Source organism: Sphaeramia orbicularis, chromosome 24, assembly GCF_902148855.1.
Source record: "Sphaeramia orbicularis chromosome 24, fSphaOr1.1, whole genome shotgun sequence".
Classification (NCBI taxonomy): Eukaryota; Metazoa; Chordata; class Actinopteri; order Kurtiformes; family Apogonidae; genus Sphaeramia; species Sphaeramia orbicularis.
The window spans coordinates 30,842,384-30,862,690 of NC_043979.1; the positions used below are offsets into that span (position 1 = coordinate 30,842,384).

Genomic DNA, 20,307 nt, shown 5'->3' on the forward strand with positions numbered 1-20,307 from the left:
TAAGATGAGATGAGATAAGTAAGATAAGATAAGATGAGATAAGTTAAGATGAGATATGATAAGTAAGATGAGATAGGATAAGATGATATAGGATAAGATAAGATGAGATAGGATAAGATAAGATACGATAAGTAAGATGAGATAGGATAAGATAAGATGAGATACGTAAGATAAGATAGGATAAGATTAGATGAGATAGGATAAGATAAGATACGATAAGTAAGATGAGATAGGATAAGATAAGATAAGATAGGATAAGATAAGATGAGATAGGATAAGGTAAGATAAGTAAGATGAGGTAGGATAGGATAAGATACGATAAGTAAGATGACATAAAATAAGATAGGAAAAGATAAGATGAGATAGGATAAGATAAGATAAGACTTTATTGATCCCGCTGTGGGGAAATTGCAGTCTTTACAGCAGCAAAATACAAAAAAGCCACGTGCAGAAGACAGGCAGGACATTCAAGAGTGAATACAGGAAATATGAAAGAGCATCTGCTATTTCTCTTACTAGGTAACCTTCAACCCGCATTTGCACCAGAAGAATTTTCACCATTATCTGGAAACCCCTGGAAGAACATTCCTAAATGTAGTCATAGGACTTGACTGTAATTGTCAATGAAACTGGCATTTTCATTAAGAATGCAACTTGACCTCCACACAAAATACTGAAAGGAATGGAACATGTTTGATCTATGAACTTCTCTGTGTATTCCTCATCATTTTATCGGTTTTCATCAGTATTTGACAGCAAATCAAGATATCATTATTAAATAGAAATACCTGTCATACAAGATAATCTATCTGATTTAATGTTTTTTGTTTCTTCAGCGTCAAACTAACACCTAACATTTTCAGTTTGCTAACAGGTGCAATAAATAAATGTAAGGAAATTTGCACACTTATGTGTTAAATCATTAGCAGTGAATTTCTTTGGATCACAGTATCATCATTATTACAACAAAAGCACATTTTCAAGTTCTCTAATGTATTATGCACACTCATGACTTTTGAAGGTACAATGGTGTCTTAATTTTAAGGCATTTTCCGCCTTATTGACTAAACAATCAAAGAGCTACAACCCTTTTTATGGTCTGGGTTTTAGTGTCTAATGCACATTATCCCAGCACTTGTGTGTCCGCTGAATAAAACCAGCAGAGCGAAACAGAGTCGTCTCACAGGAGTGGTGCTCTTAAGGGTCGTAATTTTCTCCTCTGTTTTTCTCGTCTGTTGTTGGTGATACAGAGTTTCTTCGAGGGCCAGTCCGCTTCCTGGGATGTGGCCAAGAAGGAGCAGAATCGGACCAAGAACCGTTATGGCAACATTATAGCATGTAAGCACCTACGTTTCCAACACTCATCATCTAGTCATAGGGTGCAGATTGCTAGTTACTTGTTAAATGCTTTATTTTTCTTTAACCTAGACTCCTTGAGGCTAAAACTTTGTCTCTTTGTCTTTAGATGACCACTCAAGGGTTATTCTCCAGCCCATAGAAGACGACCCTTCCTCCGACTACATCAACGCCAACTACATCGATGTAAGTGGAAACGCATCGAATGCTACTATTGGCTCCCAACGAAACCAACGAAACCACACTCCCTCGCTCGTATGTCAGGCCTCTATACCTTTATTGCGTCAACTAGTCATCCATCTAACCATTTAATGCATCCAGCCACTCCAAAACATGCCATACATACATACGTACACGTGTTTCTCAGGTGTTCGTCCTGCTGTCCTTCTCCAAACTTCATCCATCTGTCTTTATTTATCCGTCAGTCATTTGAAAAGAAAAAGAGAATAGTCTGAATGAGTTATTTTTGGTTGTTTTTGGTTTAAAGACAGCTGTTTACTTTTGTAGATTTACAGAAATATATATTTACAGTCTCACAGAGAGAGATTTATGCTTAATTTCATTTTTCTTTACATTAGCTCTACAGCACATCCATTGCTGTTTCATCCATCTATCGCCATCTATGATCCATTCTGTGGTTTTAGCTGTGTGTTCACGTCACTTCACATCAACCGACTCATCCACCATCTTCTATCACCTCAATAACAATCATCTGCATGTCAGTCTTTCACCTTGTGCCTTTGAAACTTCTTATAACATGTTCTGCTGTATTATTAACTGCCATTAGCGCTATTACATGCATGCCACCACTCGCATTAAGGTAGATTTAGAGTGGATAGTGCGGCCACTTCCTGGTGTTTGTGTGATATTAATTTAGATTGATTTCAAAGTATTACCAAGGTTTAAGGCAAAGAAGAAAACTGAATATCAATATCATCATAACAACTTGGGATCCCAAAGTTTGATAAGATATCTATCAAATGAAAAACACATGCAATAGACAATGTAGTTTACAGATTAGGCCATCAATTTGTTTCCTAATTGAAAACAGTAAAAAAAAAAAAGTAATTATTAATCATTAAAAGAAGCTAAAGTTTTATAATTCTTATGGTTTTATCAGGTACAGTGTTTTGCATCTGCTTTTACTTGCAATTAAACATGAAACAGCTGAGTGGAAACGAGGAAAATCCCAAAAAAAACAAACCCACATCTTTATTACCTTTTTTTTTGTTTGGTCTTAGCTCCAGCCTTTTCACTCAAGTGTACATCTACTGACAATAATAACCTTCTGCTTATCTCCATTAACCAACTCCTAATATAGTAGTAATTTCAAATGTGCATAAATTAGCGTTGTCTTTAGCATTTTTATAAAAAGCAGTGCATTTGTACGAAAACCTGACTATAATCGGCTTGAACTCATGTATTCCCTTTAAATTCACAGTGTGTTACATTATCATTGGATAAAAACACTGTACAGTCCCTCATAAAGTTATGTTAACTCGCATTATTATCCCTGTAGTCACACAGCACTTAGCATTAGCATTAGCACATTAGGATCAATGAGCTGCCACTGACGGCGCTCAGGGACCATCTCCATTGACAGGGGAATTAACCCATATATATCTGTTTTTAATAGTGGTCACCTTACCAATGTAATCTCAATGTAAATTAAACTGTGTGTCTCTTTGCCTCAGTATATCTATGAAATATTCTATTGCACCAAGAAGTGTCCTTTCTATTCTTTCTAATTCTATTTTTTAGATCATATGTTTTTTTTTTTTCTGCATGTCCTGTTCAAACTCCCATTATGTCAATGCAACTTTTCTTTTTTCTGATTGACACTCACTGACATTGTTGTGCTTTCTTTCTTTCTTTCTTTCTTCCACTCGTTCTTTCTGCCTGGCTTGGGCTATAGATTTGGCTGTACAGGGATGTAAGTATCACTGTGGATTCTTTCATTCATGCCCCTCAACGATTACCTGTTCAGCTGTACCACATCATGACTCTGTCCATGTCTGTTTATGTTGCTGGGGGCTCTGCTGCATGAAAGACTTCACCTCATCTTGTCCTTGCTCCATCCTTCCTCCTGTGCTGTAAAATCCCCCATTTTTGTCACTTTATCATCAGGAAATTGTTTGGTTATGGGTATAAAAATCACTGGTTTTTATACCCAGCATTTATATAAGGTGTATTTTAAAGAGGTTACATGCAGTGAGGGATGGATATAGGTAGATATAGCAGCACTTAATGTAATAACACGATAAAATTTAACACATTTTTACATCTTTATGTTTTACTACTTGCATTTTGCAGTTATAAACAGCCTTAATACAATATGTAATTTGAATAAGCTGAGGTATTGTGATGGGCTTTTTGGGGTGAAGTTTTGGTGTATTTGTAAGATAAATATAATTAAAAGCTTGATACTGAAAGGTGTTTTTATACCCAATGGAAAACTAGTTGTATTTAATATGTTGGAAGTCTGATTTAGCTTAATTGTTAAGAAATATAAAATATAAAATATATACAGATTATTCTATTTTTTTCTTTTATATTTTGTGAATTCCTTATATTACATTTTTTGTAATAAAATAAAAAGTGCAGCTCCTATTACTGGAAATACACCACAGGATAATTTATTGAAACTTTTTTTTATATTTTGTGTTCCCGCTGTGCATATAGTCACAAAATGTGGATGTTAGTACATAATAAAGTAAAAGTTGCACACATTTCTTTGTTTTTACATACTCCACTGTTGCACATTTTGAACACCTTTTTACTGGCATACGTTTCCAACTGAATTTAGAGAAATAGAAAATGTTTCATAATGTCACACACCAGAAAAATGACCAAATGATATTTGATAAAACAGCATCAGCCTTGAGATGTCCATTAAGAATTTCTGTGATCTTTTATTAATATGCCTCCATAATGCTCCATTATGTTGCAGGAGAGTGTAGGTTAATAGATACTTACAATATCACACCTTTACTTTCTATGCATATTGAATTTTTGCGTTATTGTTTTGTGTTTTCAGGGCTACCAGAGGCCAAGTCACTACATCGCTACTCAAGGTAACACAATCACTCAAGTCAGTTATCGACACTGTTGTATATAAAGTTCTAATAAAACATTTTTATCTCCTCTCTTGGAATGATTGTGAAATTGTGATATATTCTTGACAGATAAAGTGTAACTGGAACTCAGTATGTAATCGTTGCTTCTGGTCAAAGGTTGTTACTGATATAAATAGGAATATAAACAGGAACGTGTCTGAAAATATAAAAATATTCCAACTTTAAAGACAACGGTGTATATGTGGTTGTAAAATTTATCTCGTGTATCTGTGTAGGTCCTGTTCATGAGACAGTGTATGACTTCTGGAGGATGGTGTGGCAGGAGCAGTCGGCGTGCATCGTCATGGTAACCAATCTAGTGGAGGTTGGAAGGGTAAGATGGTCTTTTGTGCTCTATTGTGCAGTTTGGTTATGCAACATGTTTGTGCAAAGTTTAGTTTGTTTTATTCTAGTTTTTTCATTTTGTACCTTAGAGAAATATTCACAAGTATATATCCAGATCGATCTTAAATATAATGTATTTTTCTGAGCCGTTCTGAGGTCTAAACTAAAACTAAATGTTTTTTGCAGTCTGTACTTGTACACAAGAGTATGCTTTTTGTTTAGACATGACACCTATTTAAATAATTATGATTTTACGGTGAGGATTTTGTGTCAGGTATATAATGTGTGTTTGGAATGTACTTTTTTGTCTGTTGAGATTAACCTTAAAACACCTTTGTGATTTTTTTTTGGGTCATTTTAGTCACTCTTATTCTCTTTTTTTCTTCATATTTTTATGGTGACAAGTTTGTTTTTATTCTACTGTATACACTGTCATGTTGAAAACTAGTATTATTTAAGAAAAATCCTGTATAAATAAATTGTTGCTTGTTCACTTACTCAATTTATATTCAGGAAATGGAAGCGTACTTTTTCTGCTAGGTACTCTGCTATGAATTTCTGCTATTTGATGTAAACTTGAAGAGTATTTACTCAATAATCATTACATTTGATTGAACACAGGTCAAGTGCTATAAGTACTGGCCAGATGATGCAGAGGTGTACGGAGACTTCAAAGTGACTTTTGTGGAGGTTGAACCTCTTGCTGAATATGTGGTTCGCACATTTACACTGGAGAGGGTGAGTGATGGTTTCCTTATTCATGCTGTACAAAACATTTTCAGACAACAGGCCAAATAATTCATATGTTTCCCTTTCATTGAAACACAGTTCTTGGGCTATTCTTTATTAGTTATTAGAAAAGCGCAGAAGAATAATTGAACATTTTTAATAAAATTTGAAATAATGATGTGTTTTTCTTTCCTCAGCGTGGTTTCAACGAGGTGCGGGAAGTAAAGCAGTTCCACTTCACAGGCTGGCCTGATCACGGAGTTCCATATCACGCCACAGGACTACTTTCTTTTATCCGCAGAGTGAAGATCTCTAATCCCCCCTCTGCAGGGCCAATCGTCGTTCACTGCAGGTATAACTAAAAGGAAGCAGTGTATCAACATGTGTACACTCTGAGAATTATACAGTTGTGGAAAAAATTATTAGACCATCAAAAGTCATCAAAAACAATGGTTATACAATCAAGTACTAACTCCTGTGTGTATCATGTGACTAAAACAGACAGAAAAGAAAGCATGGAATGCCTTAAAGCACTGTTTTTGTCAGTACAATGCCATAGATATTGATGTAAGAACTGAAGTGATTTTGGTTATTATCAAGAAAACCATGGAAAATGGATAGATATCAGCTCTGAAATTAAACTCTTATGAGCTATTTTTTTTGGTATTATATTTATCCAAACAAATGTACCTTTCGTTGTACCAGCTTTAAAATGAAAGAAATTGAAGAAAACAATGGTAGTCTAATAATTTTTCCACAGCTGTATGTGTAATATCCTTAACTCAGTCTTAAGACTAAGTAATTCTGTGACAATTAAAGACATAAATAAAGAAGTGTCCTGTTGTTCTTGTCTCCACAGCGCTGGAGCAGGACGTACCGGCTGCTTCATCGTAATCGACATCATGTTGGACATGGCAGAGAGAGAAGGCGTGGTCGACATCTACAACTGTGTGAAGGCTCTGCGCTCCCGGAGGATCAACATGGTACAGACTGAGGTGACTGCATTACCCATCCTCCATCTGCATCCGCACGCTAGAATACACTTAATAAAGCCTCAACTGTATGGGCCGAGGTAGCTCCATTCATCATCTCCCATCCTCTCATGACATTGTCACCTCATTACACTGTCACACAAAGCATCATTATTATGTTAATTTAACAGAATATTACTGTGACCTGGTCAAGGCACAAATCCATTTTTTTAATAAAGACAATTTGTGTCATAGTAAAAAAAAGTCTCACTTTAGTGCCACCCAGTGTTAGCATGAGTAATTACAGTTTTGCAGACAGCAACATACTGTACATGCTGCTCTGTTTTAAATGTACAACAAGCTCGTCCTGAATCTATCACTGCTGTTGGGCTATCTTAATGATGACTAAAGTTTTAATCTGATGATAATTTGCTGTTTATATAATTGAGTTTATTTCATTGTGAGGAAAAAGTCATAATATGTGAATAAAAAACCCCATCCAATTCTAAATATAAACACCATATATGAAGTATAGTCTAATAATAATGAATGACTTGAACCATAGATGTACAAATATTTTATAGTTCTGACGTTTATGATAATTTAGTGATCATGTTCCAGAACATACTCAAATATCCCTCCGTAAATAAAAATAACATGTTCATCAGTTGTTTTTTTGCTAGCCATTCACCCCGAGGCAGCCTTCACTTCTCTTTCACTCCAGTTATTGAATTGAAGCTGCAGTCATCTGATTGAGAGCTCTTGAAATAACATTTCCTCTGCAGACTCGCTCAAAAGTGAAATAAACTAAATCTTGACAGTCATTGTGTCGTCCACATCACCACCATCTCTTCACCCACCTTCACTCACGATGTCTGCATGTACACTTTCATTTGGTATCACAGCTCTTTGTGTCTAACTGCCTGGGTGGGTTTTATGGTTTTACCAGTGTAGTTTATATAAGACTGAAGTATGTGTGTGTATGTGATAATATGTCTTGAATTATATGTCTTCAGGAGCAGTATATATTCATCCATGATGCCATACTAGAGGCTTGTCTATGTGGAGAAACAGCCATACCAGTGTGTGAGTTCAAAGCAGCTTTTTATGAGCTGATCCGCATCGACTCCCAAACCAACTCGTCTCATCTGAAGGACGAGTTCCAGGTAAAATCCCACTGTGAAACACAATATCGCTATTATTATTATTGTTGTTGTTATTATTATTATTATTATTGTATAATTTTTTATCATTAAAATCAATCAGTGGACCTTTATTTTATTTTAATCAGTGGACCTTTTTGAAACATCAGTGTGAAGTGTACGTTTATATAGCAACTGCAGACCAAAAGCATCTACTGACCTAAAATGTTTAATAACTTTTTAACCATTTATCATATCAATGCATTATACAAATTCAGGTAAAATGCAGTTTTGCTGATTTTCATCAGAATCAGATATGTAAAAACGTAAAATCTACGTAGGTGTAAAATCATTGGTTCATGTACTTTGACAAACAGCAGTGGTCATACATAGACACTTGCCTTTTTTTCAGTTAATGATATTTTTTGCTAAAACCTCCACTTTTTCCTGTTTTTCTCTGTTTTGATATAGTAATCTCTGAATTTACTCTTAGTTTCTATCAACACCTACAAGATTGGTAAATTAAATCTAGGAAAATGCCTGATTTTCACAGAAAAATGCTTAATGCAGAGGACAGTATTATTATAAATTGCCTTGAAAAGGTTAAAGCTGGAATTTTTTTTTAAATTTCCATAAAAAATAGCCTTTTAAGGGTTAAATACACAATTCATCATCAATAGAAATGTCAGCTACTTCTTCTGACTAATACTGTTGTTCAACAATATGCTCAGTATTGTCCTAACTATAATAACTTTGGCTAAATTCACTTTTGTAGCTTCTGAGCTTGTAAATGACAATGTAACACTATCTAAACATTGTATAAATCACATTTTGGTCTAAATGTGTGTACATCTGATTCCATTCCTGAATTTTACAGCCTTAATAAAAATGGTCAAACCTAAATTGTGTCTTTATTTTAAGTAACTTTGTACTCAAATGGAGGCTTCAAGGAAAAAAAGCTTGGAAACTACTGATGTGTAAAATATATGAGGAACTTCGTAACTCGTCATATTTCTTTGACTTTTTGCAGACGTTAAATTCAGTGACTCCGCAGCCTCAGCCTGAAGACTGCAGCATCGCATTGTTGCCTAGAAACCAAGACAAGAACCGCTTTATGGATGGCCTTCCTCCTGATAGATGCCTGCCCTTCCTCATTACAATAGACGGAGAGAGCAGCAACTACATCAATGCCGCTCTGATGGATGTAAGTCTCACATTCACATGCACTAAGGTTGTGTTATTTTCAACACATCAAGCAAGAGTAGTTTGGGACATTGTGTTATTTTCCGACGAGTCCACGCAGAAGTAGCCTTTTAGGTACCGATGTGTTGCTTTTAACACAATACCGTCAAAAGTAATATGAAAAGAAATGGAAAAATAAACACGTAATATCCGCTGTCCCAAACTGCAGTCCCAAATTTGTTGAAAATGATACAGACTTTGAAGAGGTTCTTACACAAATAAGGATACAGATAAGCACATGCAAATACTTGTGCACATGTTTACGCAGACAACACGCACTCGCACTCACACACACAGACTCCCCTCCCTGTTTGTGTGATGCTGTGTTTGTGGTTTTAGCAGCAGAAGGCTAGAGACAAATCCAGGTTCTGAAAAGACCACTGGCTTCTCTGGCCACTAACCAGTCTGGTGCATCATTTTTGATTTTTACATTGGCAACATCATGAACTGCAAAATGTTGCTCATGTGCCTTTGACTCGAAAAGAAAAGGCAGGTTTAATACAAGGTAAGATAGCATTGTGTAAATGGTTGAATAGGCTTTAATGCGGTTCTTTTTTCGAACCCAGTCGCAAATATAAAATGTTGCCGTCATACATTTCTGCAAACCATGTCAATGAAAAATGTACCTGCTGTCAGTAATTATATTCATTTGTAAGTATTCTAGGTTTAAGCTCTAAAAGCACTAGGATAAGGTCAGAGAAAGATACCAGAATGTGGTTTAACATGAAGAAATATCATGTGTGTAGTACTATTTTAACCAAACAATGATCTTTCCCTGACCCTAACTCACACACTTTTATTACTTGAAAGCTGATTAGTTTAATACAGAAAAAACTCCAAATATATCCCAATATATTTAGTGACATTTAAGCAAAATCATGATCTTTTAAGTGCTTTTATTGTGTAAACCTAACAAAAGACACAAAGCAGGACGTGAACTCCAGCCTCTTCTTGATTCCATCCACCTACTGATTATTATGGATCAGCAAAAACTAGTGGATCATTCAGTGGCGAATTATATAGAGATATATAAATCTGTAGTTTGCAGAAATGTACAATTGCACCATTTTTCTGGCGACTGGGTTGTTTTTTTTGTCAACCGAAGCTATTTTCTAAGTGGTAGGAATAATACAGGGGTTGTAGATATGTTGCTAAGGTCATTCCAATGGTTAAATCATAAAATGTAATATATGCATGGTGTGAGAAGATAAAACAAAGTCTGGCTTCTCTCCAACAAAGCAGTTGGAGGACAAAAAAAACCAAAACAAAACAACAATATCTGATGGGATTTTTCCCAGTTTTGAAATTCCACATATAAAGTTTAGTTAAACTTACCTTTGGCCTCTCTCTAAACAAGCTGTCAGAAGAGTTCCAGGTAATGGGATTTTGCTTCAAATCTCCAATACTGGATTTGTTTCATGGCTTCAGTGTCTTTCTGCCACCAGGTTCATGTTGTACAAAGCCATTTCCCTCGACCCGTGAACCTAACCCGAACCTCACATTAGTCTCTTCATGGTTACAGTCGAAGTCATTCACCCATTTGGCTGCACATTTTCATTCAGGATGAGTCAGGGCTCAGTTTACTTTCACTTCAGTCTGTTCAGGGACCAACACGTCATCACAGTTTTATTTTTTATCGAAGTCAACATCCTGAATCGACTGAAAACAAAGTGACTGACCCTTTTAGAAATACTGTAGATGTAGACGTACCGTATGCCCTGTGTGTTTGTAAATGTAACGCATGTTCCTGTTCCTCAATCCCATATCTGATAGACCCGCTGCATGATCATGTGACCACACATCACCCTTTTACAAGTATGCTCACCGTGTCCCACAGACTGTCCCACTCTGCTGTTTGTTTGTGTGAGAACAAATGGTGTAAAAAAGAGAGAGAGATGATAAAAAGTATGAAGGACGTGTGTGAAAAACTGAAGTGAGTCCTGTCTCCTGCTTGTCCTGGTGGATTGTACATAAAGTGACAGAGCTGTAATCACTGCGCCAGTACCTGACATTTTTTTATTGTTTGTTTTCTACAGAGCTACAGACAACCTGCCGCATTCATCGTTACCCAGCATCCTTTGCCTAACACTGTCAAAGACTTCTGGCGTCTGGTTTATGACTATGGATGTACCAGTTTGGTGATGCTCAATGAGATTGACCTGGCTCAGGTACGTCACTCATCACCTGTCAGTGTATCATTTAGCTCAAACATAAAACACGAAAACATATGTCATCTCTGCTTTCTCCCAGACTTATACATGGTATTTTGAGCGCATACATTCATTCAACCTTTATTTAATCTCATAGTTTATCAGTGTAGAAACTTGCAATTTGTTGGCAAGAACACAGCATCAAAGAATAAGAATGAAAAAAATGTCGTTGAAGGAATTGCAGCAAGAAAACGATACAAAGCAAGGCAGCAGAATAAGTAAGAATAACTATGGCAGGGGTCTCAAACATGCGGCCCGCCAAAGGTTCCAATTCGGCCCATGGGATGAATTTACAAAGTGCAAAAAATCCACAGTCAAGGCTGTCGAACTCATTTTAGTTCAGGTTCCACATACAGACCAATATGATCTCCAGTAAAATAATAGCATAATAACCTACAAAAAATAATGACAGCATATTTCCTTCTCAGTTCAATTTGAAAAAAATATTACATTATGCCTATAAATAATGACAACTTCAAATTTTTGTCTTTGTTTTAGAGCAAAAAATAACATTAAATTTTGAAAATATTTACATTTACAAACTAGCGTGTAACAATAAAATGTGAATAACCTGAACTAACATGAACAACCTGAAATGTCTAAAGAAAATTAAGCACAATTTTAACAATTTTATGCCTGTTACTAAGTGTTTAGTGTCTTTGTAGATTCAATCCATAATGCATGTGTATAAATGATACATTGAGGCATAATATTGTTAAAATTGCGCTGATTTTTCTTAAGAAATTTCAGTTTTTTCAGGTTATTCACATGTTTTTTGTTTGGATAGTTTATAAAAGTAAGTATTTTCATAATTTAATGGGGTTTTTTTTGCACTAAAACAAAGACAAAAATTTGGAGTTGTCATTATTTATAGGTTTTTATGCTATTATTTTACTGGTCCAACCCACTTGAGATGAAATCTGAATGTGGCCCCTGAAAGAAAATGACTTTGAGACCCCTGAACTGCAGCAATGGTGCATAAGTGTGTTCATCCAGAAAATAAAATAAGTAATAAACACTGATAAATATTGAAATTTAACATACAAAAGTAGAATGTTGCACTTCAGTGTCAAGATTGTTTTCGATAACAGTAATCTAGACCGTTTGGAAGTGTACCTATTGTAGTATTTCAGAATGAGGCAGTGTCATTCCTAATCCTTCATTACATTAAAACGGACGGTTTCTCCTCAGGGTTGTCCACAGTACTGGCCAGAGGAGGGGATGCTGCGTTACGGTCCAGTCCAGGTGGAATGCATGTCCTGCTCGATGGACTGTGACGTAATCAGTCGACTCTTCAGAGTTTGCAACCTCACCAGGGTCAGTACTCACATTGTTGTTAGACATAAAGTAATAATGTTAGTTTGGATCTGAATCTACTTCCTTGAGTATGTTTTCAGAATTGCTCTACTTTCATTTATCTTTTCTTGAAGTGTTTATTAATGGAGTCCTCTGCTTTATCCTTTTATCTGAACCTCCAGCCTCAGGAAGGCTACTTGATGGTTCGTCAGTTCCAGTACCTGGGGTGGGCGGGGCATCGGGAAGTCCCCGCCTCCAAACGGTCCTTCCTCAAACTCATCCTGCAGGTCGACCAGTGGCAGCGTGAGGGAGAGGAAGGAGAGGGAAGAACCATCGTGCACTGCCTGTGAGTTCACAAAAAATACCTGAAATAATTTAGAAGAATATGTTTCTTTTTGTTTACATGGTGAATGATATCAGGTCATATGTTGTGAATGATTTGATGATTTTCGAGTTTCTGCTGGTCCGTAAAGACTCTAAAATCAAATTTTCATGAATTTAGGGCCTTTAAAATCAGAAGTCCATGAGTTTATGCATGGTGCAAGAAATGCTCTCTATCCTTTACAAGGTTTCCTCAGGGTCTTAAAAACTTTTAAAAGTCTTAAATTTACAAATCTGCATTTAATATTAAGAAAAAATCTTTAAAAGGTCTTAAAAGTAATATGATAGGTCTTAAGTTATGTTGCCATAAACTTCTCGGCTGTATTGTGTTTAAATGTGTCCTAGCTGCAAAGAAAGTAACGTTAGTCGACTCAGTTCCACCGGTTCCAATCCAACAGTTTATACTGAAATTAGGAACCAATCATTGCTAACTTTGCAGCCCCTGGTGAGAAATGATCACAGTACAATCAGCCCAACACATGTTCAGCCGTTAAGGAACTTTAAGGAACAACTCGCAAGTGAAAAGGAGCATGAGGAAGTGCAAATTTGATAATGTCTGGTTGGAGAAAAGATCACTCTCAACCTGGTTGACATGAGTTTTCCTGAATTCTAGGAGTCATGAATTTGCTACTTTTCTGGCAGTTCCCAAATGAATTTTTCTCACTATTTAACCTTTCTTAAGTGATTTATCACCATTTATTAAAATATTATCCACTGTATTTTGCATTTTTTTCAGTAAAAATCATGCATTTTCCTATATTTAATTCACTGATTGTGTAGATGTTCATAAAAGCTCAGATTAAAGTTGATGGTTATTATATCAAAAACAGAGAAAACTGAGAAAAAAGTGACTTTTTCAACAAAATCTAACAGTAACTGAACATAAACCCATTGTGTCCATCCACTGTCATTGATCCAACTCCATGGGTTTTACTGGTGAAACAATGTTGTAGAAGATGATTGTGTTTCCACAGTAACTACAGAGCCTCTGAATGTCCAAATGGTCATATATGATGACCATGAGAAGATGACAAACTGCATTTTACACCAATTATTTATATGGATTGATAGGATTAGTGGTTTAGAAGTTATTAAACATTTTAGATCAGTGGATGCTTTTGGTCGCTGGTGGCTGTTTGGGTCTTCATGGGTTAAAGTCTGTTCGAAGTAGTTTTAAAAAGGTTTTAAAAAGCCTTAAATTTAACTTGTAGGAACCCTGCTTTATTATGTTTTTGGATGTAACAGAAGTCCACAGGAGTCTCTGTTATCACAGCCTCGTCAAATTCAATCCAAGTGGCAACCACAAGGTCTTTTTATCTAAAGAAGCTTGTATGTTACTGACAGACAGCATTGTTTTTTCACCTATATGACAGTGTGAGTGTTGTGAATATTAAACGCTCCACCATCGCTCATCCTGATGTGTGTTTCTTCATCACTGTGTGTTTTCAGAAATGGAGGCGGACGTAGTGGAGTGTTCTGTGCCTGCAGCATTGTGTGTGAAATGGCCAAGAGGCAGAGCGTGGTGGACGTTTTCCACGCCGTGAAGACCTTGAGGAACAGCAAACCGAACATGGTGGATACCCCGGTGAGTCCAAGAGAAGGACGAACGAACAGAGGAGCAGAAAAACGGGAATATTCGACCTAAATATGACTCATAGAACAAACATACAGATCCCTGCCACGTTAAATAGCACAATATAAATACTCTGCATTGTGCTTTGTTTTAATAATAGCATAGAAATGATTAAATTATAGATCTCCTTTATCTCTGTTGTTGCCTGGAATTGAGCAACTCTGCACACTGAACACATCTTTGTCCTTGAAGGCAGCTGCTTGTTCTTCATGTAGAGAAAATATACTGTGTGTCGTTTCCAAATGGGCCTCAATAGTACGTCAGATGGTGGTCGTCATGACTTTATCCCCCTGGATGACTATTGGAACGGGAAACAGACACATCTGAGATCAGAGCAAATGAAACATTAGCTCTCAGATTTGTTTCCCAGGCTGCCTCTCTCATGGAAAAAGCAAAACTTCCACATTAAAAGTTTCTGATAATGGAGTTTTTAAGACTATTTCAGCACATGAGCCGAGACGGATTTAAGTTTCCTCATTCATTGCACATGTCTAAGTTTTATAGTAAATCATGATAGACTCCGAAACATTTAAATGAGCACAATCTATGATATTTATTTTTTTGTGAGTGGACGGCATCTTTAATGTGACCCTTTAAAATTAAGGGTGAAATATTTAGGAGACTCTAACAGCAGAAACTAAATAATCATATATTATATTTTCATTACTTTTTTTTGGTTCAGTTTGTTTGTTTGTTAACACTTTAGCAGCAAGATTATTGGTTGAATTCATACCAAATTTGGTTTATAGATCGCCAGTGACCCAGAATAGATGTCATTACATTTCGGGAAAAGTAGGTCAAAGTTCAAATTTTTTGTGAATTTTTAAAATCCTTTTCTTTCCTCCAATTACTACTACCAAATTTCAAATCGCTATAAAAACATCAATTTTAACTCAATTTACTTAAAATGATGCAGAGATATAGAGATTAGTTTTAGACATTACTCTGCAAAATATCTAAGCGACAGCTTGTTTTTGAAAATTTTTATTACATTTTTTAATCTTTTTCTTTTTCCACTTACTTACTATGGGCAAAATTTCAAATGTCTATAAAAAACATCAGTTTTGTTTCAAATTACTTCAAACTTGGCACATAAATCATTTGTATATTTAACAAATCTTGATCATGGATGAAAGAGTTGATCGATGCCAAAATAAGCTACAGTACGTGCGAGGGGCGGGGTTTGTTGTGCCGGGCACCACTTGTTAACATCTGAAAATGGGACTCATTGGAAGTGTGTTCCTTCCACCAGGTCATGTTTTCAGATCAGCCTTCTTCTTCTTCTTCTTTACATTTTACAGCAGATAGCATCCATTATTAAGGTGCATTGTGTTTGAGGGTGGACTAGAATAGTTATCACCTTTATCCAAAAGCCTAAAATGAACCAACCTAACACAGGACCTTCACATTTTTAGGATGAAGCAACATCTCCAACATCACTGTGAAATGCAACTAAAGATTACAAAACATGACATTGTATTTAGATTATTAGCATAATTAATGTGTAATGTATTCATATCATGTTTTATTCCCTTATTCCTTGTAGATGAATAATAGTATATGTGACCTACCTCAGTATTTTATCTCCTCCTGAAACACAAGGAAAGTAAAAGTTTTGGCCTTTTTACATTAAATAATTGCCTTGATTGGAAACAGCAAGTTTTTGTTTTGTTTTTTCAGGTACATTTTTTTAATATAACGGGATGTTCTTTGCCTTGGACAGTATTTTTTATTTTTTTATTTTTTTTAAGTAAAGCTCTGAAACACGTGTCCCCTACAGAGGACAAAATGCATTGCTGGGTCTCATGAGGATATAATGTATTTCATGCACAAAGACAATTCAATGTGCTTTACACAAACATAAGGGACATCCAGAGGGAAAAAGGTCAGAATATGAAAAAAATATTATTAGAAAAGAGATTTGTTAGAGAATTTTGCGAAATCTATATTAAAATGAGAGTGTACTGAGAGTCTGGACAAAGATGATGTTAATGCCTGTTGACGAATAAATCAAGCCAATATATTTAAAAACAAATAAAGATCAGACAGTGAACTTTGAAATGTGGAAGCGTAAAGATCTTGTAAATGACACGTCTGAGTTCATCGTTCGTATGTTTGTTTCCACAGGAACAGTATCGGTTCTGCTACGACCTGGCACTGGAGTTCATCGAATCCTCCTAAACTGAGAAAGAAAAGAGGAGGAGGAGGAGGAGAAGGCGGAGAGCAGGAGAACATCTTTTCACCTCCCGTGTGTTTAATCCTTTGCTTTCGCTCGGCCCCGCCCCCCTTCGGCGGCCATTCTGTAGCATCCACGTTGCGTCCCTACAAATGGCACAGAGATAATCCAAACAAAGGGAAGGACTCTGAACAGGAAGTGAGCCGGAGAGAGAAGTGCAGCGGAGGAAGAAAAGGAAAAAGGAGGAGGTGGTGTTACTCCTTATACACTTTACGCTTATTGTACAGCTTTTTGAGTGCCAGCGGGCCCCTGTATGGTTCGGGCCCCTTTTCATCGCAGCTCCTCACATGGACTCACGCTGTTTCTGCTGCAGTGCTCAGTGTGAACTCTAGGTGTCTCCCCTCCGCTTGTAAGCCCCAGGTTTCCATTAACTGCAGCTTCAAGTTTCCAGCCCCACATTCCTGTGTTGCGCTAATTTCTGAACAAACAAACAGTGTTGGGCATATCTCCACGTCTGTCACATCCGCAGCCAGTACTTTTATACAAGAATAAGAAACTTTAAGTAGAGCCTGGTCAAACTCTGTGAACGCTTCTGTTTTTAACTCCATACATCATTCCTATTTTATGTTATTTCACAGTCCATTATTATACTATTAAAACAGCCACTCTGATCCACTTTAATTTGTTTAGTTTTTGCCATGAACAGGAGATTATCTGCTTTATGATTGTCTCAAATAATGCTCAAACAATATTTAAGGATAAAGATATATGTGTTTTGACTGCATATAAAACATCAGTTATGCAGTTAGGAATCATGCAGTTATAATATAAAGAGACACGTAAACTTAATGTGTTGCTTTTTAATCAGTTAAACATAAAAAAATAAATAAATGACATAAAACACACTCAACAAATCAAATGAACACATGATATAAGTGGACATAAGTCTATATAAGTAATAAGAATTGGGTGTATAATTGAAAAATCTAAAAACGTGGTTGTGTACATAAAGTTTATGTACTTAGTTAAGTTGAATAATTCTATTTGTTACTCATTTATGTTTGACTGATCATTATGCATCACATTAAATTACAACAAAAAAGTTGGTTTATGCTAAAACTGTGAAATCCAGAAGGTTAATTAAAATATATAAATCTTAGTGATAATGGAGACTTTTTGCGAGTGCACGACTGACAATGAAACAAAAAGTGAACGTTTACATGGGGAGTATTAGTATTTTTTTTTTAATTTTTATTTTTTTTACCTGATCGCATGAAGTGGCAACTTGAAAGATGTGTAGGATTTTCACTAAAATGTATCTGTTTAATCAAAGTGTGACATGTACCTTTATTGTTTCTGTTTTCTGCAGTAAAAAAGCTGCAGAAACGACTCTGTTTCTGTTTTGCTGTTGTAGCATTTATCATGTATCAATCTACTGGATAGAGCTTTTTTTTTTTTCTTTTTTTTTTTAAGTAAATATGAACCCAAACTAGACATTTTCAACATTTGCATAAACCTTGTTTGTTTCAGGGCTGGGCCCAATGCACTTTCAATTCAGCCAATTCACAAATGGGCTATTTTATAAAGAGTCAAACACAGACACATTTTGGAAGAATTCGCTTCATTTGGAAACAACTGAAAAATTCCTGTGCATAAATTACACTTTCCATTTATGTGCTGAATGGAATTGGAAGTGAACTGACCCCAGGCCTGGTTCGTTTTTGTGCACTGGTGGCCAACACTTTTCTCTCTTTATTTTATTTTGATGATTATTTTGTAGCTGACGTTTATTCATAAGCCAAAGACTTTGTGTAAATATGTCTATACGGATAAAGCACATTGTTTGTATTTATTGTTTGTTTACTTGCATTGCTTGTAAGAACAATCATTCTTCATTCCATGTTTACTCTACCACCAGCGTTTCTTAAACCGTGGTTGGGGACGGGACGGGCCCCTGCAGGATTCGAGTATTTAGTGGGATTGGATGAGGCCGGGGCCCGCGGATAGTTTAAGAACCTCTGATCGAAGCTGTATATTAAAGCATTAGAAGTAGTTTTTCAGTATTTAGGTGGATTCAGTAGTATTGTCTTGTTTTCACTTAATGAATCTCTGTGATGTTACTGTGGTTTATTTGTATAAAAGGCCATTGCTCTGTTTGTGGTCAGTAGTAGCCTCAGACAGTCCACGTCAGTGCATTTCTATGCACAGTATTTTGGATAAAGAGCTCCTATCCCTCTTATGGTCTCATTTGGGGGTAAGCTGTTTATCTGCATCCTCATATCCTGCTCACTATTATCCCTGAACACACACTGACTCTAGTGATGCAAACAGGCTTAGTGGGTGGGACACGCAGGACTGTGAAACAAAACATTTATTGTGCCTAATCATTGGAATTTTAACAGCATCGCAACCAGGGCTTTGCGTTTTCATGGACGATCACTGTTATAAAAACCCTTGTGTTTTATTAATCAGAACGCTTCATGAAGTCTTAGTGAGGCTTTACAGGCTTACTGGATACGAAATGTGTTTCTGTTGTGCGAAAACTGTTTCAGATAAATTAAAAAAAAAAAGAATATTGTAAATAAAATGTGAGACCCAGGTGGAGCGGGGAGGATCCGGGTCTACTCTTACGGATGTTATTGTAAATAGACGATCATGAGTACAAATAAAAGGCTCTAGTGGTGAAACGGAGCTGGTGTAAGGGCATCAGTTCTGCTGTAGATACAAAAAAAAACAAAAAACAAAGTCAGAGATTGTACTCCTGGGGGATTCATCCTCGGAAAGTTGATATTGTTTAAGACACATTTTAGTTTTCACTGACTTAAGAAGTTTTAATGGATTATTTTTTTGTCTCCACCCTTACAGAAAAAAAAAACAAACATCTGGAGCATTTCTGTGATGTGAAATGTGAAGTTTGAGTGAATTTCTAATCTGAAATTTAAGGCATTGTGTGTGAAGATGATTACACATATATCGCTTAAATGTTCCAAACCATCATGATCGCTTGAAATTAGAGTGTTTTGTTTTTTTTTTTGTTTTTTTTTTCTGTAAGGGCAGATTTCTGGTCTGACCCAAAGAATGGAGAGAAAAGTCAGAGGCTGCAAAACAGAGTCACAGGGTTTTTATTCTGATGGCCACCTCTATAGCATGGAGAGAGAGAAAAAAGGGAATGAATCACAGAAACGACACAGTTAATCTAGTGAAGATACTCACCGTATCTCCTTAAATCTTGAAGTTTTGGCCCCGAAGAGTCATGAATGAAGCTGGTGTCTGGACAAGAGGCCAGTCTGAGTAGAGGACGGATATTCATGGTTCATAATTATTCTTGTCTGTAATGTTTGGCTTCTTTGCTGTAATAAAGACCACTTCTTTAATTATAACCGTTTAATGTGTTTTTGTTGGTTTTTACAGTAAAAGCCTATAAGGGCACATGTCACCCTGTTACTTATTGAGTTACACTGACTACCCATAGCTGCCCACATCAAATTCAAATCGTTAATCCGAACCTACAAAATTCTCAGTGGGTCTGCTCCTACCTACTTAGGTGCACTGATAAAAGCTCATGTTGCCCCACGACCACTCAGCTCATCTGGGGAACGTTGTCTGGTGGTCCCCAGACCTTGTACAAGACAATCCAGGCTCTTTTCATGGGTCGTTCCATGTTGGTGGAACGTTCTACCGAGCACTATGAGAACAGAGGCATCCCTGCC

At 36.3% G+C, this 20,307-nt stretch overlaps 1 protein-coding gene across 21 annotated transcripts in view; it reads left to right on the forward strand.

Annotated features, from left to right (window-relative positions):
* Positions 1-19,974, forward strand: part of ptprk (protein tyrosine phosphatase receptor type K) — a 144,161-nt gene extending 124,187 nt beyond the window's left edge. For 5 of the 21 annotated variants that reach the window (XM_030127922.1, XM_030127925.1, XM_030127930.1 and 2 more), the window contains 16 exons: positions 1,239-1,338; positions 1,466-1,611; positions 3,272-3,289; positions 4,394-4,430; positions 4,709-4,806; positions 5,439-5,555; positions 5,744-5,898; positions 6,406-6,541; positions 7,534-7,683; positions 8,690-8,863; positions 10,259-10,276; positions 10,938-11,069; positions 12,303-12,428; positions 12,590-12,753; positions 14,238-14,373; positions 16,549-19,974. In XM_030127922.1, coding sequence (XP_029983782.1) covers positions 1,239-1,338; positions 1,466-1,611; positions 3,272-3,289; positions 4,394-4,430; positions 4,709-4,806; positions 5,439-5,555; positions 5,744-5,898; positions 6,406-6,541; positions 7,534-7,683; positions 8,690-8,863; positions 10,259-10,276; positions 10,938-11,069; positions 12,303-12,428; positions 12,590-12,753; positions 14,238-14,373; positions 16,549-16,602 — 1,761 coding nt within the window. In that variant the 3' untranslated portion in view covers positions 16,603-19,974. The remainder of the gene's footprint in view (positions 1-1,238; positions 1,339-1,465; positions 1,612-3,271; positions 3,290-4,393; positions 4,431-4,708; positions 4,807-5,438; positions 5,556-5,743; positions 5,899-6,405; positions 6,542-7,533; positions 7,684-8,689; positions 8,864-10,258; positions 10,277-10,937; positions 11,070-12,302; positions 12,429-12,589; positions 12,754-14,237; positions 14,374-16,548) is intronic. The other 16 variants (XM_030127934.1, XM_030127939.1, XM_030127940.1 and 13 more) reach the window with 11 other exon arrangements.
* Positions 19,975-20,307: the final 333 nt, after the last annotated feature.